This window comes from Octopus bimaculoides, chromosome 10 (genome assembly GCF_046866305.1).
Source record: "Octopus bimaculoides isolate indiv1 chromosome 10, ASM4686630v1, whole genome shotgun sequence".
Classification (NCBI taxonomy): domain Eukaryota; kingdom Metazoa; phylum Mollusca; class Cephalopoda; order Octopoda; family Octopodidae; genus Octopus; species Octopus bimaculoides.
This window is the reverse complement of record NC_142937.1, coordinates 85,593,731-85,619,460: the sequence shown is the minus strand read 5'-3', so window position 1 is coordinate 85,619,460 and position 25,730 is coordinate 85,593,731. Positions and strand designations below refer to the sequence as shown.

Genomic DNA, 25,730 nt, shown 5'->3' with positions numbered 1-25,730 from the left:
TGTGTCGATAATAGCATTGGTGGTGGTAGTGGTGGTCTTAGTGATGATGGTGGTAAAGAGGGTTGTGGTAATAGTAGAGGTGGAAATGGTAATTGTGGTAATGGCAGAGGTGTCAAAATCGCGGTAACTGTGTTCATAATATTGATGGTGTTGTTGTTATTATTGTTGGTGGTGGTGGTGGTGGTTATAGTAGAGATGGATGCGTTAAAGATGTGTAACTCCAAGTCCTCGTTGACCCAGCCGTCCTACAGCTCACAGGCAGACAGTCATCTTCCTAGTTATACCATGCGTCCATCTTGCTGACACCTATACTGTACACTCCGACAGGTTGTGATAGCTCTTATATATGAATGCATGCAGTGTGACAGTCTGGGCGTGTTGCTCCCTCTTCAAAGTCCACTATGATGGGTAGCAGTAGTAGTGATGGTGGAGGTAGCAGAGCCGGTGTTATGCGCTGGGAGAGGGTAGGCAATCATAAACTCTGAACAGCTTGGACAAAATGTCTTAATCCGATTAAAAACAGGTGATGTCCCTCTAGAAATTGAGGAACATGAAGAATAGAGGTGAAGCAGGGCAGAGGAATCGAACGGTCGTGTGTTGTTAGACCAGACAAAGGATTTGGCGGGAAACTGTTTTGCGTTTTGCTAGTTTTTAGATTTATTCGGTGATATACATTATCATAAAGCTACAGCTTTCTTGCTTGCAAGTTATTTAAAATTTTCCGATTGCGTTTTTCAGACAATGTAAAGAGAGGATGATGATAGTAGGAAGAGAGAGAGAGAGAGAGAGAGAGAGAGAGAGAGAGAGAGAGAGAGAGAGAGAGAGAGAGAGAGAGAGAGAGAGAAAGAAAGAGAGAGAGAGAGAGAGACCCTACAAAAAAGTTAAAAAAAGAAGCAGGAGAAATCCTGGGGAAGGATCACAAGCTGATGGCTTGGTGCTTTTTTTCTTTCTTGAGTTATACACCCAGCACCCAAACAGCTCGTCTGCTTGCAGCCCAGACTAGTTTAGTTCATTCCTCCGTAGTCTGTTTCGTACACAGCGCTGCAATCTAATAAATGCTTGTGAAGCCCACTTACAACATTGAAAGCTTCTGATTGTGTAACTACAACGTGTTGCCGACTTACAACCAGCCGGTGTAGCGATTTGAGATTACCTCCAATTCACATTTCCACTCGGTAACTTGATAACGCATTCAGACTGATGTCTGATTGAGACATAAGATCGACAATTTCGCAGGGCGGCGAGTTAGTTGAGTACAGTTTCCCCAGTACTTGACTGGTACTTTATTTTACTGACCACGGAGGAAGAAACCTTCGTTGTTAACCATGGCGGGATTTGAAATCAGAACGTAAAGAGGCGGAGAAAAATACCGGAAGGCATTTTGTCTAGCACTCTAACGATTCTGCAAATCCAGCTGCTCAAATCGCGTTCAGATTACCAAGAAGTAGGATGAAATTCATTTCAAATCTCTCATTTGTAGTGGCTGGAAGGTGATTTCATTTTACCCCATATGATTTCAGGTTACCCCCTCAAAACATTTAATTACCACACTTTGTCCCTGCAGCAGCAACGTAGCAACAGCGGTGGCGGCGGTAGCATTAGTAATAGTATACAAGACCATGTCCTGGCTAATCCAGAAGGGGAATGACATCGATGTCAGATTAAAGGGAGGTAAGTTGAAATGGGAATAGTTTGAAGTTTTTACACTGCAGTGGAAAATTAAAAAGCAAAAGGAAAAACCTCCGCATTATTTGAGTTATTTCCCTCGCCTACGTTTGGTTGAGTTAAACAGTGTTCAACAATGTTTACCTCTCGTAGATACAGGTATAGACTTGATTAAAGTTATTGTGCATCACGTGCATTGGTTACTGTCCAACAGTTACGTCTATCGGTACTTGGATGTTTATATATCTTTACGTCTGGTTCACAGGGAAAGGAGATGGGCATGGAGATGATTTTCAGATTTCAGTGCTGTGAAGGAAGGATAGATTAAAGTGCTTGGACGGCGAGACACAGTAACGAAAGGAAGAAGAATGGGTGGGCTCGAACGAAGAGGGCATGATCAGAGGACAAAGACCACCGAAGTAGCAGTATAGAGACTAGATAGAGGTAGAAGCATGTCTTTGATCCATTTGATGAAGCATGCTGTTATGTGTATCGTCGTTTAATCAACAAGATGACCATTTTTTCGATGTAGTTAAGAATTTATTTGTGTAGGTGTAGTTCTGTTCCGGATATGCGCACAATATATCCATGTGGGTGTTATTTGTGTTTCATAGAGTATCAGTTACTGATGAAGGTTCAAGTATTTTCTGACCTGACCTGACCTGAAGGTAAAAACCTAATTATGCAGGCGATATTTAGTCTGTCACTATCATTTCTTCAAGTCACTGGTTTAAAAGAGAAGGAAAATAGGAAGATACGACATTCATGCGTCTCTCTCACCCACCCCATTCCAACCGGGAATATTAGCACTATAAGTTCAGTTGAAAAGCTTGAAGTACATTGTTGAAATTGCATCAATCTCTTGACTTTCTGGGAACTTAACTGAATTAAAGAAACATTTATGTTTTTGATGTTGCTGTTGCAGTGATAATCACCATTTACAAGCGGAAGGGAGACAGACAGGACTGTGAAAATTACGGAGAAATTTCCCTTCTTTCATTCTCAGTGAAAAAGGTTAGCTCAGGCGATTCTAAAAAATATCTGAACGAATCCAGCGAGGATTACGTTTGTTTTTCATCTTGCGACAAATTCAGCAAAAGGCAAGCAAGTCTAAGATAGTATGCCTGAAACTATCTCGCTTGGGAACAACAGTTCGGACTCCTTTATGCTCATGGCATAAAGGGTGATTCTGTACTCGGTCCAATCTTATTTGCAGTATTTGAAAACATGGAGAGTAAGCACTCGAGTGGTGTCTATGTTGGATTGTTGAACATCCGAAAGCTAACTTTTAGTAAGAAATGATATCCAGAAAATAATGCATCATTTTCTAATCAGCTTAAACATTAAATGCTGGAACATAAACCTCTAGTCACCAATGTTGTGAAGAAGTTCATAATTTTGGTAATACCACTTCTAATGACAATGCGGTGGTGGATTGCTACATTATCTGCTGCCGTTGCTTTTGAAAAACTCAATGATCGAGGCATAAAATTGTATACAAAATGCAAAGCCTATCAATTAGTACTATCTTGTCTGTTGGATTCTGCAGAGATCTACTCGCTGTATTGCCGACTCGTAAAACAGCCGATGAGCTATTAAGTGTGCGAGCTACGATCTACAATAAACGTTTCTTAACGAGATCACATCTCCAGCCCAGAGGTTCTCCAATGTACAAATATGCTTAGTGTTAAGCAGAGAAGATTGTGAAGCCGTTCCAAATATGGTATCCTATTATTTTTCTGACATAGTGTATCTTAGACATCGTCCAACACGGCCTTCGTTTTAAGAAGATGGGAGTATGATGAAAGGATATTTGATTGCTATTTGAAGTCGATACAGAAATTGCGTTGAGGACCTTATAATTGGTTGCCAGGATTGGTAATTGGTGCAATAGTTGTAGTTACTGTTTTAGTTGTTCTTCAGACTTAAATCAGAACCGAGCCGTTATGACCATCGTTACTTTTATTCCGACATAGTATGTCCGGAATATGTGTTCTTCCTTTTCCTTTTTAATGTTGTAGTGTTTTTAAGTGAAAGATATTTGGCTGCTGTTTCTAGCAGGCAGGTTACAGAGTGATCACAGAGACAATAGTGATAATTTCGCAGCTGAGAACTAAAGTAGAAATATTTTATTTATACATTTTTATTTTATATTGTTACTGGAGAACAATAGCGTGTTTCCAACGGGCCAATCATGAGTTCACTGGGGAGTGCCAAACTCTTTTCTGTTATTGACCGTTGTAATAACTTTCGTAAACTCACACACACACACACACACACACACACACACACACACACACACACACACACACACACACACACACACACACACACACACAAACTCTCGCACACACGCACATATCTACAAATGTCGACTGGACTGAAGTTTCACCTTGTATTAATGTCAGTGCTGTAGATATCAATTATACATGTAACTATCCCTCGAAGTGGAGTCCGTGAGTTGCCCGTTTGTGGGGTACTAGAATGAAAAATAAAAACCAGTAGAACTTGTACAAATGTAAAATTGAACAGGAAAGTATATGTATAATTATTATTTATCAGGGCGAGACTGTTTATTGCGTGAGAGAATACAGGTATATTTATGTGAACGCATGCGCCCGTGTGTATGTGTGTGTGTGTGAACATATACACATTTACAAATACATATATACATGCATATAAACATACATACATACATACATACATACAGGTTGCTTACTCCACCTTCACTGATCTGGCTCTATTTCTGATTTTTCGGCATGACTTCTCGGATGACTATTCGGTACCGCTGCAAATCTGCTTGATTTGTGTGCTTCAATCGCAATAGGACTTTCAGAAGATTGGATAACAAGGAAGGTAACCATAAAGAGACATTTGTACGTAATTGGATTTTAGTGATAAACGCTTGTGCAACACGTACCATTACCTGAGTCTCCGAGATTTTACAGCGGGCCAAGAATATTTCTTATTTCTTTACTGCCCACAAGGGGCTACACACAGAGGGAACAAACAAGGACAGACAAACGGATTAAGTCGATTATTTCGACCTCAGTACGTAACTGGTTCTTATTTAATCGACCCCGAAAGGATTAAAGGCAAAGTCGACCTCGGCGGAATTTGAACTCAGAACGTAACGGCAGACGAAATACCGCTAAGCATTTCGTCCGGCGTGCTAACGTTTCTGCCAGCTCGCCACCATTAATAGTATTTCTGCCACCAAGAGTATTTTTGTGCCCCGCGCTTGGATTATCATCATACATTCTACTTAACCCATAACTGGGACCCTGATAGTTGCTACTACGCCTGGGTCAGAGCGGTCTTGGGAGAAATAGTAGCCAAGAGGTGGTTCCACACTCTTCAAAACCCTGGAATTTCTGAACCAAAACCCCACTACTGTATGCAGCTTAACGTCATACCCAGGACAAACAAGTAAACATACATACATACATACATACACACAAAGATACCGCCCTCACCCCGCACACACACATACATACACACACACACACACACACACACACTCACACACACACACACACATCATTTGGTTTGGATCGTGCAAATAAATTATCACGCTCTTGCAGACCTTGTAGCGTGAACTGAATGAATGAATATCTATTCGTGTGTGTGTGTGTGTGTGTGTGTGTGTGTGCGCGCGCGTGCGTGTGCGTGCGTGCGTGTGCATGCGTGCGTGCGTGAGTGTGTCGTGGGAATATATATGCATGGAATATATAGGAATATATGGAATATATAGGAATATATGGAATATATAGGAATATATGGAATATATAGGAATATATGGAATATATAGGAATATATGGAATATATAGGAACGTAGCATAGAGTGAAAATCTATTCCTTCACCGTTTAAATGCACACATACAGGCATATACGTAATTATGGGTGAAGGTATATTTCCTATTGTCTCTCTCTCTCTCTCTCTGTCTATTTACATACACGTCAATACCTATGTATATATCTACCTCTCTACCTATCTATCTATCTATCTATATATATATGTATATCCTTTTCTACTCTTGGCATATGGCTTGAAATTTTGGGGGAGGAGGCCAGTCGATTAGATCGATCCCAGTACGCAGTTGGTACTTAATTTATCGACCCCGAAAAGATGAAATGCAATGTCGACCTCGGCGGAATTTGAACTCAGAACGTAAAGACAGACAAAATACCGCTAAGCATTTCGCCCGGCGTGCTAACGTTCCTACCAGCTCGTTTCTGTAGTCGGGCAATAATGTTCTCAATATCAACGTATATGTCAACGATCTCTCACTAATTCTGACCTAAATCAAACAAAAGGCGTTTAAGGTTATTGAAAATGGCCTGTGTTCATTGAGATTTTATTATAGAAAAAATTGATTTGGTAGGGAAAAAGTTGCTATAAAATATGTATGCTCAAATCTGGTTGAGTTGAGCTACACCCGAATGTATTGTACTATGCCTAGTATGAGTTTACATTTTTCAGGAAGCGAGCTGTGTGAGACTTAGTTTATCATCAGATGAGCAGTATTACAAAAAATATTCAGGGTAATTTTTCATTAGGATTACTATTCAGAAAACTCCGTGGGCTGCAGTTGCCCATGACTAGTCTAAGCACTATATCATCCTTATGTCGTAACACTTTGTGTAATAATTTACTTGAAATGATAGATTTCAATGTGATAGATTTCAATGTGATGTATGTAGTTGCAAAAATCCACGTCAAAATGGTCTTGCTAGAAAAGAAGGATATGAGAGAAAAAGTGGTCAGATTGGAAGGGACGTTATGTCTGGTGTTTAAACCATTTGATCTCTATGATTTAAAAATAAATTTACTGTAATTAAGCTTAAATAAAACATATTAATGAGAGGAATCTGATGTTAACAATCTCGTCAAAATTGGTTCTGTAGAAAAATAGTTGAGGGCGATAGTGACCAAATTTAACCGTTTGCCTGATCAAAGCATCCATACTTGTTAACTGAATCTGGAAACGTGCAGGACAAGCAGTGAATGTTTAAAAACATTACAGTCGACGTTTGGTTTTTTTAAAGAAAAGAGGACGAAACGTGAAAATAACGATGAGAAAAGTTAAAATATAAATGATTTGATACCTCTGAATTAGATAAATTAAAGCATTAGAATATCTCTAGATTTTGTAGACAGAAACTGAAAGAAGCCCGTCATATATATATTGACGAATTGCTCGCCTAAAGGCGGTGCTCCAGCATGGCCACAGTCAAATGACTGAAACAAGTAAAAGACTAAAAGAATTTCAGTGAGAAAGGGACAGTTAAACCACTGGCGAAAATCGAACCTGGCACTTATAGCCTACCAAGAAAATATGCCACCAATTCATTACCGCAGGAAAGTAGCGACTTGCTGTGTCAGTCCGGTTTGTCAGGTTATCAAAACATGGGTGGTTAGATTATTGTTAGCAGTTTTTATAATGTCTTTCTCCATGATATTCATATTCGCACAGATGTTCACTCCACTCCCACGTGTGTATAGCCACGCACATATCAACACATCCTGTAACTAATGTTGAGCTCTGTTAATAGCAGAAAATTGCACCAAAGAAGGGAAAATTGATTTGTTACCGAAGATTCAAGTAGATTTAGGTGTAAATAAGTATCATCTGGAGGAAGGATCTGACTGAAGCAATCTATATCTAATAACGTTCGTTACGCTGTAGTATTGGGCTGAAGTATTTCAATAGATTGTTCGACAGAAGGAAGATGCCGCCTGTGATATCGGGGAGCTGAGACCGACAATGGGCAGCAGGCGCTCACAACCATTTAACAAGTGTGATTTAGAGGAGCATTCAGAGTAACACAAATTAACGGAGTGTCGGTTTAGGTGAAGCTCTACAGACAAAGTACAAACAGAAACCGTTGTCTTGTGACAATGAAGAAAGTAGGTTTGCCTCTTGGGACCATCGATAAAACAAGAAAAGGCACATAGACCCGCATCCAAAAACACGGCAGGATAAAGCAAAGAAAAGTGTGATTAATCCACAATCCTGCGTCCAACTGAAGTTCACAATTCCTCGCAAAGCAAGTGTTGATAGAGGACGAAGGGTCCAACAACCCAGTGAGGAGGTGGACTCGATTTTATATTTATCTAGCTCTTGATAACAGTGATAGAGTGCCAAAATCGTAAGAGCATTGATCAAAATATTTGCTAATAATTAGTTCCGGGTCCTTACGTCCCGAGTTCTGATCTTGCTAAAGTCAGCCGGATTTTACATCTCTTTTACTCTTTTACTTGTTTCAGTCATTTGACTGTGGCCATGCTGGAGCACCGCCTTTAGTCGCGAAAATCGACCCCAGGACTTATTCTTTGTAAGCCTAGTACTTATTCTGTCGGTCTCTTTTTGCCGAACCGCTAAGTTACGGGGACGTAAACACACCAGCATCGGTTGTCAAGCGATGGTGGGGGGGGGGGACAAACACAGACACACAAACACACATACATTTATATATTTACATATATACGACAAGCTTCTTTCAGTTTCCGTATACCAAATCCACTCACAAGGCTTTGGTCGGCCCGAGGCTATAGTAGAAGACACTTGCCCAAGTTGTCACGCAGTGGGACTGAACCCGGAACCATGTGGTTGGTAAGCAAGCTACTTATCACACAGCCACTCCTATCCGGATTATTGAAATGAAGTGCGCCTGTGCCCACGCACATACAAACGCACGTCCGCGCAAGTACGCACACACACACACGCACACACAACGTGCATACACTAATCCACTCCCTCGATCTCAATCTCTCATTTCTATACTCCACTAAGACACATAAGACGGAAACTAATTATGATTCCCTATTACTCCCATTGGTACACAGTACGCAATGCTATTATTTGATTCTCGTTGCTTTGCGTATGTATATCAAATTAATTCGGTTGGTAAACCTTGGTTTACATCAACAAATGTATTGTGTGTTGTCCTCTATCTACAGGAATAGGAGTTCCGGCTTAGCTCCAGGTGACCAACCTGTTTTCTGCCACTCCCTCACACACACGCGCAAACATCCCCAAGTATAACAATATATATGTATATGTATGTATGTATGTAAGTATGTATTGTTTGGTCTCTACTTCAGCTTTATTATTATTGTTTTTGTTTCTTTGGACTAAGCAACACAAGTAGAGACACGTGGGCTAATGAGTCGCTGAAGAGGTTACAGGATGTGTAACCAAAGAGTTTAGACAAAGAAACAACAACAACAGTTATAATAATAATAATAATAATAATAATAATAATAATAATAATAATAATAATAATAATAATAAGCACAAATAATTATAAGATACATAAGACACTCTATGAATAAATAGCAGACAGTGCTACAGCTCCAAACAAAAGAGGGACTCGTGAAAACGAAAGCCATCCCCATTAGAAGAGGAATATTCCAGGGAGACACGCTCTCTCTACTCCTGTTCTGCTTGGCACTCACACCTTTAACTGACTTGCTAAATAGAACTGGATGCGGATACAAATGTTACGGCAAAACAATCAGCCACCTTTTATATATGGATGACTTAAAATTATACACTAGAAAAGATAAAGAGCTGGAAACACTACTACAGACAGTACATGGATTTACCAAGGAAATAGATATGAAATTCGGATTAGAAAAATGTGCCAAAGCAACCTTGAAAAGAGGAAAACTAGTTAAGAGTAGCAACACCACACTAGACAAAGCCAATGAAATAAGAGAATTAGACCATCTCAAAGTATAACAATATCTGTTTCAACACACGATTTCACATCAAGAATCTTGTAAAACAACACACACACACACACACACACACACACACACACACACACACACACACACACACACACACACACACTTATGAATGGAAAGCAACGCTAGCGGCATATGTTAGCTACTCTCAAAGAAAAAGGGAGATAATTTCTAGGTAAGCTTGTCCCATATAAAGCTTATACCATTAGATCGTGTAACCTAATGGTATAAGAGACCTACAGCTTAATATAACTATTTCTCGGAACGCAAAATGATGCAACTAAATACAACAACTTCCTTTCTACATCTTTACTGATCATTTCTCTTCGCTGCACTTCCACGAACAGCGCTAATGGTAACATATGCAATGCTATTTCAAATCCGACTAGCGGACGTTAGTTTCTAAAACGTAAAATAGGCAATCTTTTTAATACACAATAGTGGGAGACTCGCAATTTATTTATGTGTCTGACAAAAATAATAAGTAAACGAGATGCATACATTTTTTAATGATTTGTTACTGTGTCGGTTTCTTGATTAATAGTTGTTCCCAATACGTCTTCTCACCAAACCTGAGTGGTGCAGAAAAAGTATCGAAGAAGGGAAAAAGAGTCTTACTTATTAGGGAAGGTTCATGTAGATTTAGGTGTAAATTTGTACCACATAGAAGAAAGTTTGTCACTCCGTTAAATTGGGCTGAAATACTTCAATGAATTGTTCGCGAGAAGGATATTGTCATCTGTGATATTGAGGAGCTGAGATTGACGATGAGCATTCGGTGCTCACAACTCAGAAACTACAAGGCAATGTGGTTTAGTGGAGAGTTCACTCTTACATTTTATAGATTAATAGAGTAAGATAATAGAGTATCTTAATAAAGTAAGATAGATATAGAATAAACACTACAGACAAAATGGGATTGTTTTAATGACAACGAGATGGAAAGTGTGTCTGACATCGGAAAAAAACATGAAAAAAGAGAGGAAGCCAAAAAGAATAAACCCCAAAGACAAAGCAAATGAAAGTGCATAGAAGGGCCCACGACCTCTACATCGAATTGAGGTCCACAGCTCTTTGTAAATGAAAGGAACAGGTAAAACTAATAACTGAACTAAAGACAGGCGAAAAGTATTACAATCTGTTGAGATGAGCTCGATTTAATTTTATGTAGGTCTTGATATCGACAATACAGTGACAGAATCGTAAAAGCATTGGACAAAATGCATGGCTATGTTTAGTTCCGGGTCTTTACAGTTTCAATTCTGATTCTGCTGAAGTCAGATTGATCTTTCATCCATCCTAGTTGTTAAAATGAAGTACCAGTTCAATACTCGAGTCGATTTAACGTACCTGTGTGGGATGACAAAGAAAGAGAAAAAAGAAGTGGAATAATAATAATAATAATAATAATAATAATAATAATAATAATAAGAAGAAGAAGAAGAAGAAGAAGAAGAAGAAATACTGTATTGTAAGAACAAATTAGATTTCTTTAGAAACAATTCAAACGACAGTCAGAGCCAAGAGCTGTCTAAACATGAGTCACTCTTTAAATTAATATACAAAACGAGGTGAGAATAACAACAAGATTAACAAAGAATGAAAGAAGAGAACACGAGGAGAGGATAAATACTAGAAAAAAAAAAGACACGGATGTTTATTTAAGTCAGTGTTAACATTTGTAGTATATATAAAGCATCAAACAACTAGCAAGAAATAACTATTCGGTGCATAGCATTAGTTGGTGACTGAAGTCACTTTTTAAATTTTTTCGGGCACTTACCTGAGAAGAATGTTTCGGTGTTATTCTGATCTCACCGGCAAAACATAGCCTCCCCTTCTTACCTAAATAATGGTAAAAAAAAAATCTCCAAGTATATGTAGATGACCGTATAGTGGATGGCGCAGGAAAATAGATTTAGTCAATGACAATATTATTATTTTATTTTACACCTAGTAAGGAGAACACCTCGAGATGTGTTATTCTGACCTCATAGTCTACATCCTTGATTTTGAATTTGTGAAAAAGGAACGTGTAAGTAAATATACGAAAGTGCTCGTTTAAAGAAATGATATAGCAAAATTTAAAAAGAAATACAATGAAATAGAAAATATGAACGTCAGGGCAACGAAGATAGTTTATACATTTGTGTTTGTGTGGATGTGTGTATGTGAATATCTGCGTTGTGTTGAATGTGTGTATCTGTGTGAGTGTGAATAGTCCAATCCGAGACGAAACTCAGTGTACTCTGTCAATTTTTGTTATAATAACGATATCTATCAGTGTTCTAGCTCATAAAATGTTTGCACTATGTAAAATATTTTGATATACTTTACCGAGCTTAAGGTGGCGAGCTTGCAGATTCGTAAGCATACCGGACAAAACGTTTTGCAGCATTTCTTGCTGAAATTCAACGAAATTTCCACAGAATGATGGCAATAGTTATGCATGTCTGGTGTGTAAAGGACGTGAGGTTTTGCGAAAATGTAAAGAAACTGCGGCCATTTGCATGATTTCTACCAACTTTCAGTGTTCCAAATTATTAACGATTATCAGTAGTCTGTAATAGTAGTAGTAATTATAATTACACAATTATCAGTAGTCTGATAATCGTGTAATTATGGGTCGTTAATGTAACTTAATTGCCTCAGAGAAATCCGTTATTATTTCTGAGCTTGCAAAAGGTAAATCAGCATTAGAAATATCTAGAATAATTGGAAGATATCACCAGCCTGTAAAAAAATTTGTTACAGCTCCTATGAAGATACGTAAAACAGCCCACGAGGGCTATTTCTCAACGTTTCCTGTCACGAATTAGCGTTCTGCAAAGAACCCAGGTCTAACAAGTGTCCAGAACTACCAGATGTCGTCTTCTGGAAAAGGTCAGTAAACTAGTGACATCAGTTAAAAGGCTTCCTTTAAAGAAAATACACAGACAAATTCGTTTGAAATGGGCAGAAGATAACAGGGAGGTCGAATCTTCAAAAGTTTTGTTACCGGATGAAACTCGTACTACCTTTGATGGACCTGATGGTTGGAACAAGGGATGGGTTGTATATGGATGAGATCGTCATCAACGCTTGAAACGCCAACAAGAGGGAGGAGGCACCATGATTTGGGTAGGTATTATTGGAGTTATTATGGTTGGTCCTTAGAAAGTTTATATTATCAACCCTAAAAGTTTGAAAAGTAAATTTGATAACTGGATGATTTTGAACTTAGAACATAATAGCGAAGCTATAGTAAAATTTAGAGAAATATTTTGTTCGACCATCTATCGATCCTACCGTGTTATTCCAACCATTTCAGATACAGCCATTGGAGGATATTTCTACCATTTACAACTGTTGTTGGCACTCCGTCGCTTACGACGTCGAGAGTTCCAGTTGATCCGATCAACGGAACAGCCTGCTCGTGAAATTAAAAACAAGTGGCTGAGCACCCCACAGACACGTGTACCCTTTACGTAGTTCTCGGAGATATTCAGCGTGACACAGTTTGACAAGGCTGACCCTTTGAATTACATGCACAACAGAAACAGGAAGTAAGAGAAAGTTGTGGTGGAAGGGTACAGCAGGGTTCGCCACCATCCCCTGCCGGAGCTTCGTGGAACTTTAAGTGTTTTCGCTCAATAAACACTCACAACGCCCGCTCTGGGAATCGAAATCGCGATCCTATGACCGCGAGTCCGCTGCCCTAACCACTGGGCCATTGCGCCTTAGAACTGATACTAGGCATATAGTAATACTTAGATATTTTCCAATATAAAATTTCAATTACTCTGGAGTTACTCAACAAATATGTAACAGTAGACGGTACCGAATATTCCTGTACACACTTAAATAACTTGTCATGTTGTCTACAGGTGCAGCGTTTTGTGTTTACTAACATTACTTGTGCTATTTGGTGTTGCATTATATTTCTACCTCGAACTCTGACTGGGTAGTGATTATATCAAAAGAAGCTTTTATATTTTCTCAGGCAACACTTCCTAGAGAAAGTGCCTTCTTTAAACAATCGTTTGTTGGTTGGTTGTTGGTGTTGCAGTCATTATTTAGTCTCGAATCAGCACATAAATGGAAGACCGATATTCAAAGGTGTTCCAACCATAAACATCCCTTCTTACTTTCAGTCACAATGTATCTAATATCACATTATTCAATCTATCTTCCCTCTTTTTGAAGCAGAAATATATGATCTGAAGGGACGTTTAGTTGCTATTTCTAAGTTTTCTAAGTTTATGCCTCTAAGTTTTTTGCGTTAGGACATTTTTGCTCATTTTAAAATTTAGATCGATGAAATCAATTATCTATCAATATGTTTAATCCTTTAGCATTCAGAATACTCTGTCAAATGCAATGATCATTTATTGACATTGTTTTGAATCATTTGAGATTTCGATGATGTAATTGCTTATTTTTAGAAACACAATTTAGGGTAGGTGTGAGGAGGCCAGATCTGGCCGGTTTGAACATAAAACAAGTAGACTATTTTGGCCCGTTATGGCCAGTTTAAATTCCTAGGTTAGTTTTAACATAATGCTGTTAGTGAGTTTTTAGTAAGCAACAATAATTTATTTGTAAATACTTAGGCAATGGGTACAGAAAATATTAGCTCAATAATTAATAATATATTAATATTTCACCACCAACGGAAACACCAACTAACTGTACAATATAGTATATGAGTAGGAATCAAACGTTTTCATTTAAAATATATATATATAAAACATAGATATGACAAAAATTCAGAGGCGCCATCCTCCATTGTATTTTTGTCTCTGTACAAAATAGAACTGTTTAATATTGTCGTGCATGTAGTCTGTATTTTGAAGCTTGTTCACTGTCTATTTTTGGCGAATCTCTAGTTCACCAATGACTGTCTTGTAGTTCGATTTCATTTGCACTCCTTCTATATGTTAAAGTAAAATACTTTGTGTTAAAGTATGGCTGGTCTAGCCTTAAATATTGAACTCTGGATATCTTCGTAGTTCTTGATTCCAGTTACTAGATTTCACAGTTTCCAGCTGATTATACAACTGAGTGTTGAATGTATTTATAAGAACTGTCATGTTTTTAGTAATAAACATATTACACAGCAATTTTGAGATATTTGACTAGAAGTCAGGTTCTGATAATCGATACGAATCCTTGTCATTTCAGTTGGTCTCACTCTAGTACTTTTAGGTTCTTAAAAGCAGTTTGTTGTTCAAGTAGTTTAATTTTTTTCTGGAAGTTTCAGTATATTTTGCTGTACATTTTAGCAACTGTATCAGTTTCGCTCTAGAAATTAAAGTGAGTCAAATTACATTACTAGGTGGTCACTGATGAGGAAAGAGAAAAAGTATCAATGAATGACAAAGCGACTATAATTCATTATATGCCATTCTGCACAAACTGGAAGATTAAAGATAATCTCTTAAATAATCTTTTCTACTGTATGTACAAGACCTGAAATGTGGCAAGGGGTATAGTCGATTGCATCGACCCCGTTCAGCTGGTCTTTCTTTCATCGACCCCGAAAGTATGCAAGGCAAAGTGGACCTCGACGGAATTTGAACTCAGAACAAAAATCCGGAAGAAATGTCACGAAGTATTTTGCCCGGCATGCTAACGATACTGTTAGCTCACCGCCTGTAATCTCTCAGATAGCGTTGTCAAAGACCATCAGGAAAAAGAAATGCACATTAATCTTTTCTACTCTAGGCACAAGGCCTGAAATTTTGAGGAAGGGGGCCAGTCGATTAGATCAACCTCAGTACGCAACTGGTACTTAATTTATTGACCCCGAAACGATGAAAACAAAGTCGACCTCGGCGGAATTTGAACTCAGAACAAAGACAGATGAAATACCGCTAAGCATTTCGCCCGGCGTGCTAACGTTTCTGCCAGCTCGCCGCCTTAAAAATACACCTTAATCGAATTATCGCTCCCTAAATGTCGATTAATGCATCACTAAAAGAAAGGAGAAAAAATATCCAAATATAATAAATATGAAGTGATAGAATGTAGAGACTGATAGAAATAATCTCATAATGATAATAGGTGCCTTTGGAATATTTAAAAATATCCTCACAAATACACAAACAAAATCACGGGAAATACAAATATGCATGTCATCGAGAAAGTGGAATTACCAGGCACCATATACATTGCAAGGACCACTTTCAGTGCAAAAGAAAATACAAAAGCCAAACCAAAACGCTGCGCACAGCCAAGACAAAAAGAAATGCTTAGAGAAAGTACGCAACAAATAAAGAGAAAAAATACAAAAAATTAATAATTTCGTTTATTTTACCAGCGAGGACAATTTTATTCAATTTTATTCAAGCATACAGGATATGAAATGTTAAAAACATGCTTATAAAAACATGTGAAGTAGGACAAGCAAGTTGTATAGAAACGAGGGGAAAGGTATGAGATGTTAAATAATAGATGTGGAGACCAGTTCAGAAATTTATAAAAACAGTCAAATGATAACAAAATATTAAAAGGTTGTAAAAAAACACACAATAATTACAAATAGCATATAAAACAAAGAAAAACTCATTTAGGGTCTCGAAGTTGTTACATTCATATAAGGTGCAGTTCCACTAGTCAGGTTCACTTAGAACATCCCGTGTCTGCCAACTTGCCACTGTTTACATTCAAATTTGGTGAACTCAAAAGCGCTAGTTATAATCGTTTACAAATGAGACAGAAGAAATCCTATATCTTTTGGATACTTCTACTTTAGCCCGTATAAAAGTTCGGGTATAATGCTTCTCTGCTCTTTACGAAAGGGTAAGTTCCACTGGCTTGGAAGTCTGTTTCCTCCCGGCATCCACTCGAGATACCATCACTGATGATGTAGCTAATGCACCAGCAGAAATATCTGGATCATTGTAACGGTGATGACGGCGACGAAAACGCGGACAAACAACGTGGGTGCCTTTCGTGCGGCACGTCTTTCCACAGCTCCTCTCTTCGACTGAGCTGCAATTTTTGGTCAAGCGAAGAACGATGTTGGACATTTGGCATCTAGAATATTGCCAAGCTCCTACTGAAATTCACCAGCTGGGTTTCTCCTCATTTAGTCTAGGTAATCTTCTCTGATATTGGATAGCGTTCCTTGTCAACTTTTTTTGTTGTATTTTCGTTGATCCCTTTTATACAATATAAAACCCGCCTTTAAGTGTTCTATTTCGTGTTTTCTCTTTAATGATATTGGCCCTTTCGTCAGCGCACATTTACAGAACTTCCGCTTAGAAAGTGATTTGTTTCGGTGTTATTTAATGAGAAAAAATATTTTTCAGCTTCTTTCACTAAATAAAGACATCGGAATATTAAGATGTCCGCCACATTATTGCAGGAAAATTGTGTTAGCATATCCGTACAACATGACTATAATGGTGGCGGACACCACGGAAATAGAGGTAGTCACTAATATACTGAAGAGACATGAGGTGATAGGGGAGCACATGAACCAGACCAAGTTGGAAGCTTCAGAGGCAAGTCTACACTAGCTAGAAGCGTGGATCGCTGGGATAAATGTTTTGTTAAGTTGCTAGGGGTGTTGTTTTAGAATTAAACATAAAGTAACGGACAAAATTAGGAGTAGGTGGCCAGTCTCATTCATAAATAGAAGGAAATATAATGTCAGACTGAGATGAATGGACTTCACCTCCCTTATTTATTCTTGCCTGACCATCGAAAGTTACTCTCCGATGCACAAGTCCGGGCAAAGTTGTTTATGGAAGCAGTCGCACGTGCATACCAGCCTCCCCTCTCCGCGCCACCGATGTTATCCAAGGGATACAACGACGCCGCAACTCACTTCTACAGCTGAGTGAACTGGAGCAACGTGAAGTAAAGTGTTTTGCTCAAGAACACAACACGCAGCCCGGTCCGGAAATCGAACTCACTATCTCATGATTGTGAGCCCGACGCTCTAACCATTGAGCCTAAACATGTATCTGTTCGTATGTATAAATTTGTATTTTTTATGTAGTTACACACATACAAACAAACATACACAAGGAAACACACACGCGCACACATATATTTGTGCGCGCGCGCACGCATATGTGTATGTATATATATATGTATAAAATGCTTTGTAAGCATTTGTTTACATAAATTGTAGCCATTTTTCGTAGCGATCTGCTGTCAGACATTTCCCACGAGCAATACATTTCATATACTTCTGTTGTTTATTTTTGTAACTCAAAGAAAGAGCGACATGTTTATTCTGGGAGGAGGCACAAACAATAAGTGTGCAGTGGTGACAATAGTAAAGTTGCAGAAGCAGCAGCAGCAGCAGCAGTAGCAGCAATACTGTATGGAACAATGATTATTGTCACAAATGAACGTCTAAGCAATAAAATGCACCAATCGGCAAAATATCAGGTGTTAAATTATACCAGGTGACATAAAGAAAACAAATAAAGATTTTCTGTCCTGAAACAAGAAAAACTAAACTCCCACTGCTGCCAACACTACAAACACCACAAATGCAAAATCATGACTCCCACACTCACGCACACACCCATTTCCAAACCAAGTCTAAGGAGGAGTCTAACCGGGTTGTCACGGAAAAGCAATGCTCGACTCCCCACACCAACGTCAACTGCAATGACACAACGAAAGAAGAGTTGAACGATCAATATAATGCAACACAATTCACAACCACTCTAACAAAAATAACAAGAACAAGAACAACAACTTCAAAAACGGTAACACCATCAACAGCATGAAATCACAGAAACACAGAAACAACCAATTATGGAATTTCAAAAACAAGAGTTATTCATCAGACTGTAAGCGAAATATTAATTTCACTGTTGTGAACAAGTGTAACAGTGAATTGATGGATTTTGTAAGTCAAAACAAAAACAAAATAGAAACAGGGGGAAAGGAATTTGAGGATTTCGTCCTCAAAACCCCGAAGGATAGATTTCTAATTAAAACGTCGCCAGACGTTTATAAAACTATAAGAGAAAAATTCCCGTGTAGTGTAGGGATTTTTAAAAAAAATCAGTAGATAAAAGGCTGTTGAAAGGGCCTTTAAAATATTTTTCGCCAGTAGAGGGGCCCGGAATTTCCGGGCTTCTCGAAAATTAAGGTGAGAAACCTCCTCTTTTTTGCTTCTCCGACTAGAGTGACTGTGCTGAAAATGGGGTGTGTGAATGGGCGTGGCCTGGGAGAAGCTTGGAAGCAAGGTCACTTGTTCAATAATCTCAGGTCGCTTGATTTAGATGTGGCTGCCATTAGTGAAACAAGGATCTCCGGAAAACACGCTTTAGCATCCAAATGATGACCGTCTTATTATGATATGTCTTATTATGACATGGTATATCTTTGGTTCCATGTCTTGTGTCTTTACCAATAATATCAATATGATTTGTCCAAAGATATGGCCCACCAGTAAATCACAGAAAGAAAAGGTGTAATGGTTGAATGTGCCCACTCTTTACCTGATCAGTGGGCCGTAAAATATAGCTGGGAGAGGGGAATCGCTCTTTCATGTCAAAATAATCTCAGATTAGAGGTATTCTTTGACTGGCTCTGGGTAGCCATTTCATATAATCAAGTTTTGTGTAAGCTTGTTTTCCGTATGAGCATTTATTTATTTATTTTCATAATCAATTCTCTGTAAACCTTCATTTTTGAAATTGTAATTCCTCCTCCTCCTCCTCCTCCTCCTCCTCCTCCTCCTCCTCCTCCTCCTCCTCCTCCTCCTCCTCATCATCATCATCATCATCATCATCATCATCATCATCATCATCATCCTCATCATCTTCCTCCTCATCGTCGTCGTCACTGTCGTCATCAGCATTGTTGTTGTTTCTGCTGCTTTTGTTGCTGTTCCAGAGGGGAAATGTTGTATAAAAGGGGGGAAATATCCGGGAGCGCGAAGAATACGATCCGGTTTCAGTTTTAATTCAAATCTCATCAAGAACAACTTTGCCTTTCATCCTTCCGAAGTTGATAGAAATAAAGTTGCACTGAGTTCGATATCTGGGTGGGGATGGGGGGGGGGGGGGGGGGAGAGGCCGATATACTATTCCTGTCCTGCATTCTTGGATTAAGTGGAATTTTAATAAATAACAAGACAAAGTTGTAGCCATTTGACGATACTCTCGCCAACTAACATCCTTTAAAAGAATATGAGTACCATAACTTACATTTTTCAGCATTCTTCTTCCTTCTTTGCTAATCCCTTAACTTTGAAGTCATGACTTCATTTACCAGTCTAATGCATCAGATACATAAATGTTTACTCATATTTTGCCCTATTCTTTCCTTCTAGTGTCTTGGTAACCACGAATTTGATGGTAAAATAAGTGGACTTGCAACATTTTTGAAAAACGTAACTTTCCCTGTTGTATGTGCCAATATAAACGTGACTGGAATCGATGAAATGCAACCAGTAGTTAAACGAATCAAGTTAGACGTTGGAGGATATCAGGTTGGAATCGTCGGATACATCACCGTTACCACTGCAGTTATTTCTAAACCGGGTGAAGTTATATTCTGTCCTTTGAATATTTTTTTCAAATTTACTAGTTCATGTTGTTGCTTTTTCCCCGCTCATACGATTGCTTTTACTAATTTCATTGTACTAACGTAGAATTTTAAGTTTAACAGAGCTAGGCAAGTTAAGAGAGAGATAGTGCACGCGTGTGTGTGTTTGCATGCATGTGAGGGAATGACATCCAAAGAGTTTAAATTAAAACACTACGGCTCTTACAAACTACCCTACAGATAAGTAAAGAAATAAAATGTCTTACTAAGGTGTCGCATCTTACTGGTGGATGCCACAGACATTGCATGCCGTTAGCTAGCATTAATGAGTGAACCTCTAGCTTCGAGTTAAATATTCATTTCTTCTGTTTTTATGTATCAAACAATTAATTCGATTGTCTCCCAAGCCCCTGCGAAACATACGATACAATGACCTCTTCCTTGTTAAGACTAAACTATTTCAGATAACTTTGGTGGGTTCTCCGTCGCTTTTGGCTATGAACATTTAGGTGTTCGATCAATAGAATTCCAGCGGTAGAGTATTCCACAGACTTGTGTGGTCTGAGTGTAATTCTCAGGCCAAATCGGTGTACCAAAACTAGGACCTTTGTATTAGATAGAATGAAGAATGAGAAAAAAAGAGAGAGGTAAAGAGGGGGAGAGAGAAAGAAAGAAAGAAAGAAGAAGAAGAAGAAGAAGAAGAAGAAGAAGAAGAAGAAGAAGAAGAAGAAGAAGAAGAAGAAGAAGAAGAAGAAGAAGAAGAAGAAGTTTCCTTGTGCAAATGTTTAACTGCTACTTAGCAGTGTTTCTGTTCTCCGCAAATATTTCACTTGCTTCACTGATGACTCATCAGCCACTTCATACAGGTAGAACAAACTATTTCTGCTTGAGCACAATTCGATGCTAGCGAAAAGAATTAATCCCAAGAACATGAACAAAATACGTTTGATGTTTGATGTTTATGCTAATACATCAGACTCATAATAAACAATATGGATGCAAACACAAGTCAATATTTGACTGCTACAAGGCGGCGAGCTTGCAGAATCGTTAGCGTGTCGGTCGAAATGCTTAGCAGCATTTCTTCTGGCTTTTTTGCATTCTAAGTTCAAATCCTATAAGAGTCAACTTTATTTTTCATCTCTTCAGGGTCGATAAAGTAAAGTATAGTCAAGGACTGTGGTCGATGTAATCATTTTACCCTTCTCTTCAAGAATCGATGGCCTTTTGCCAAAAGTTGAAACCGAACGTTTGGCTGGAACACAAGTTGACAACGGCGGGACTTGAATTCATAATGTAAAAAGCATAACAAAATGCAATAGACCATTAATTTAGACGCTCTACTAATTCTGTAAAACGCCTACCTCTTTCATATAGAATATTATTACAACTAATTTATTACCTTAAATGACAAGACTATTGACTGACATCGAACTACGTATCAACCGATTACGTCACTGTGAGTTGCGTAGGTCTCAGTTTAAATAAGGTACAGGTGCAACAGCAACTTTCTGGACACCAATTGTCCGGAACCTCTTATAATCCACACTAATTTACGACCAGGAATTTCAAATACCTGCGGCCGCCAGACTAGTTTATTTGTGCACTGTACAATATTAACAAACTTGTATCATTTATACTAAAGTACAGTCACTTGTATGTCACTTAATTATTTAAGTAAATTTAATATTTGCTTAATTTAGCGTGTGCTGATCCATAGTTTGGAGAAAAAAATCGGTAATTCGGAAAAGCTTTGGAAACAAAGTTTCCGGAAATCGATGTTGTATTTGAAATGTTTGCCTTCTATTTTGTTATTTACTTAATCTCAAATTAGTACGTCTGCTATTCTACACGCGCGCGCCCAACTACATGCAATGCATACAGTCGCTCATATTATTTAGCTGTAAAATCCACGTAAAATACTCTAGGACGAGGAACTTCGTGCGTTACACTTATCAAACCTGGTAATGACATTGCGTGAAACTCTCCTCCCCTGAGTCACTTATCTAGCTTTGCAGTTAAATTTTTTTAATGCGTATTTACTTTTACGCATTGAATTCAATTTCTGTTTGCACCATCGAACTTAATGCCGTAATGATTAGGGGAATTGTACTCACAATCACAAGAACATGGCTTCGATTCCCGGACCGGGCGAAACACTTCATTTCACATTACTCCAGTCCACGCAGGTGTAAATGGATAACCCTGCGATGGACTAGTCTTCCGATCAGGGAGAATGTTGGTCTGCTTGCCTAACCAGCGGGATAGCATCATTCAAAAGCTAAAACGATGCAAAGTGCATTGTGACTAACGATGTATAACAACATCCGATATTCTGGTCGACCACGTTATGTATACACACGCATACATGCATTCATATACATATATATATCTATGTGTGCGCGTGCGTGTGTGCTTGTGTGTGGAAGTTTGCAATATTCTTGATGTAAAAATCGTATGTTAAAAACATATATTCTTGTACTTTGCGTCGTACCGAGTTACACGTCATCAATAACACGCATAAATGATCTGTTAATGAGGTGTTAGGACTCGAGATAGAAAACCTCTGCTCTCTGACCTCAAATCTTGCTGAGGTCAAATTTATCTTTCATCTTTTTTGATCGGTGAGGAAGTGCAGATCTATAGTCTACAGCAGGGGTCGCCAAACTTTTTCGACCATCGACCCCCTTTAGCCACTTCTTCTTCCGCATCGACCCCCTGTAACCAGTTTTCCTTCTTCGTCGACCACCCTCCTCATTTAAAATACCTTAATACCTTACCTTACCTTACCATATCTTAAATGCGTACCGAGTACTGATGCTGGCAATTATAATGTTAACTAATAATTACATGTACGACAAATTAAGAAATTCTATTGAAGATGGCTCACATTTTACATTTAAAACTACGTGTACGAGTATACAGTATTAAACTTTCAATTTTTATGAAATTGTTTTCACGGTTAGAAAATGTGAAAAACGCATCATATTGCTGGAATATCTTTTATTGAGGACAATATCAATGTGAAGTACGAGCATGGTGATCCTGTATCAGGGAATTGACATCAAGTTGAATGTTGGTCAGTTTCAGTCTCAAATCACCTCGTTCCTCCAGGTTCAGGCAATTTCTATAAGCAAACACTTGACAGTCCGCATCCCTTCAGTCACACCTCTCAATCTTCGATTACGATACAAATTACGACATCAGGCCTCAAACGTTAGCAACAGCAGACTTCTAGTTGCAGTGAAAACTATATCATGTTTTACCATGTTTATGGCGCTGACTAAGTATTTCAAACAGTTCATTTGGGTGAGCTGGTCTTTCACACGCTGACCCCCATTCGATCCCTTGGTTACATACCTATTCTCCAGGAAATGTTTTTTTTTCATGGTATCTAATTATCTCATGTGGTATCAAACTTTCAAGGCTTTGTAAACTGTAATAAAGCTTCAGTTTCTAGGGCTTACTATTTACTTAGTCAGAGGAACTAAGATGGTTTTCATCCTCAGTAAGTAACGAAATCTCTTTTACTGTTCTTTCAGTAAGTTTCTAAATATTTTTGCCAACACTATGTACGCTTCAAATACTTGAACCAATTACGTGGTATTTTACGTATTCCTAGGGCTCTTCCAGTTCTTTTTTACATTGTCTAGGTTATTTCCTGGGATGATGTGCACTCCTCCCCAGTTGTTTGAGCTATCACAACCGTGGTAACTTCTTCTCTTTTCCATACTCCTCCCACTAAATCCTATTTCGTTTGTTATTGCAGGTGAATTGACTTCTCGTTTCATTTTACCAAATTAATTATAGAATTGACCTGATATGTCCCTTTACGTTTTCAATTCGAATTGAATCAAAGTATACTTTGCATTCTGCCCTTTCCAGAATGATGAATATAAAGTACCAGTCAAATAGAGGAGTCAAGCTAACCAACCCTCTCGTCTCTCCTTAAATTGCGAGGGTTTTTTAAAATTTATGCTGGAAATCCTCATTTGTTCACTAAATAATTTTATTTATATTTTCTTCTTTTTTTTTTGTAGATCCAATTGTATTTTTGGATGAAGTGGAAAGCGTAAGACAGCAGGTGAAGGAACTTCAGAAAGAAGGTGTCGACCGTATCATAGCTTTAGGTCACGCAGGAATTGAAATGGATAGGAAAATTGCACAAGAAGTGAAGGGTGTTGATATTGTAATCGGTGGTCACACTAATACCTTTCTCTACAGTGGTATGTGGTCTTTATACATAAATATATTCTTTATATCCATTGACTGTCAACGGAAACCACTGCGTGTTTTCTCGAACTCTGTTGATTACTTTAAGAATAAGTCTGTATACAGAATGATATTGGTTTCATAAATATATATTTAATCTCGCTGTAAGGGAGTAAACCCCTACAGAAAATCCGGTGGGAGGGACTTTAACATAGATATGAACGGCTATACTTAACCAACATATGGCATTCCTAGCGGTTCCATGGATGCTGCGAATGTATTGGCTGGTCTTTTTGCTCCACGTGGATGCATGAGTGAGAAGGAGGTAAGTGTACTTTAGGCCAGGTATTTGCTTCTAGAAACAGCCAAGACACAGCAGAGATGGTTGTTACTGTCTCTGCAATACTGTCGACCAATGATGAAAAAATTCAACCAATCTCGCTCTGAAATTAAATTAGCTTCGTCGAATTTATTCTTCATCAAAATGCACTTTCTTTACTCTTTTGACACACCGTGAGCCGGTAAAGAAAATCCACATTTGAAAATGTAAGCAAAGCTACGAATGACACTTCTCATTTTACACAATGATACGCGGTTGACTGCCTGACATTAATTATTTGTGTACCCAAATATCAAAGCTTATGTGAAAATATTTGGTGTCATATCAAAATATTTAAACATATATTTAGTCTCCCCGCGAAATTACCCCTGATAGCAATGTGATTTAACCAGCCGGCTATCAAAAGCCAAGAAACAGGATCGTTCTGACTAGTTTCATTGTATTTATTAGTTATCAGGATTTGCTTTGAAAGGTTAAATCAACCAAGTAAAAATATACAAGTTGTGTAGACGAATAAACAAACTTCCTTGTTTGACTGTAGTACATATTTCATCTGAGCAAAAATAAAGAGGTGTAATTAGTTACCATACATTGGTTAATATTGCTCAATACCGATTCTCCCATTCACCACTATTAGTATCAATTTACATCATGTGGTCAGTAAAGAAGGTAATGAACTCTCAGTATGTTGCGTCAGCGATCCGGTTTCAATTCTGTTGAATAAAAAAGAAAAACAAATAATAAAATCTCCATATAACTTCAACCGATTGAAAATATCAATATTCCTAATGGAATGCTATAAAAAAGGGCGGGATATCTCAGAAACAATATAAGCAGAAAAATATTTAGTGTCAAATATCTACTGAGGTATGTGTATATGTGTGTGTGTACGTATGAATATGTGTGCCCATGTGTATGTAAGCGTGGGTGTGTGTATGCATATATATATATACTTATATATGTATGTATATAAATATGTGTATTTATATATATGTATCTATATATATGTATATATGTGTATGCATATACAAATATATATGCATGTATATATGTGTGTGTGTATACATAAATACATTATTTACACACATGTATGCATGCATGCATGCATACATACATGATGGCTGTTGACTCGTGACCAAGGAGGACCATCACTGACCATTTCCCATGCAAAATGACAGCAATGCCCGTGCATGAGGTTATTGCACCAGCAGTCGGCTTGGCTCGATTTCGCGCCCGCAGCTTCCATGCTCG

The 25,730-nt window shown here is 38.2% G+C and overlaps 1 protein-coding gene across 2 annotated transcripts in view; it reads left to right on the top strand.

Moving 5' to 3' along the window:
* The window catches only part of LOC106871337 (snake venom 5'-nucleotidase), a 59,102-nt gene that overhangs the window by 6,919 nt on the left and 26,453 nt on the right, over nt 1-25,730 (top strand). For both annotated transcript variants that reach the window (XR_016243473.1, XM_014917738.3), the window contains exons 2-3: nt 19,713-19,923; nt 23,968-24,153. Coding sequence is in view for 1 of the 2 variants with exons in the window: in XM_014917738.3 (XP_014773224.1) it covers nt 19,713-19,923; nt 23,968-24,153 (397 nt within the window). In the remaining variant the exon portion in view is untranslated. The remainder of the gene's footprint in view (nt 1-19,712; nt 19,924-23,967; nt 24,154-25,730) is intronic.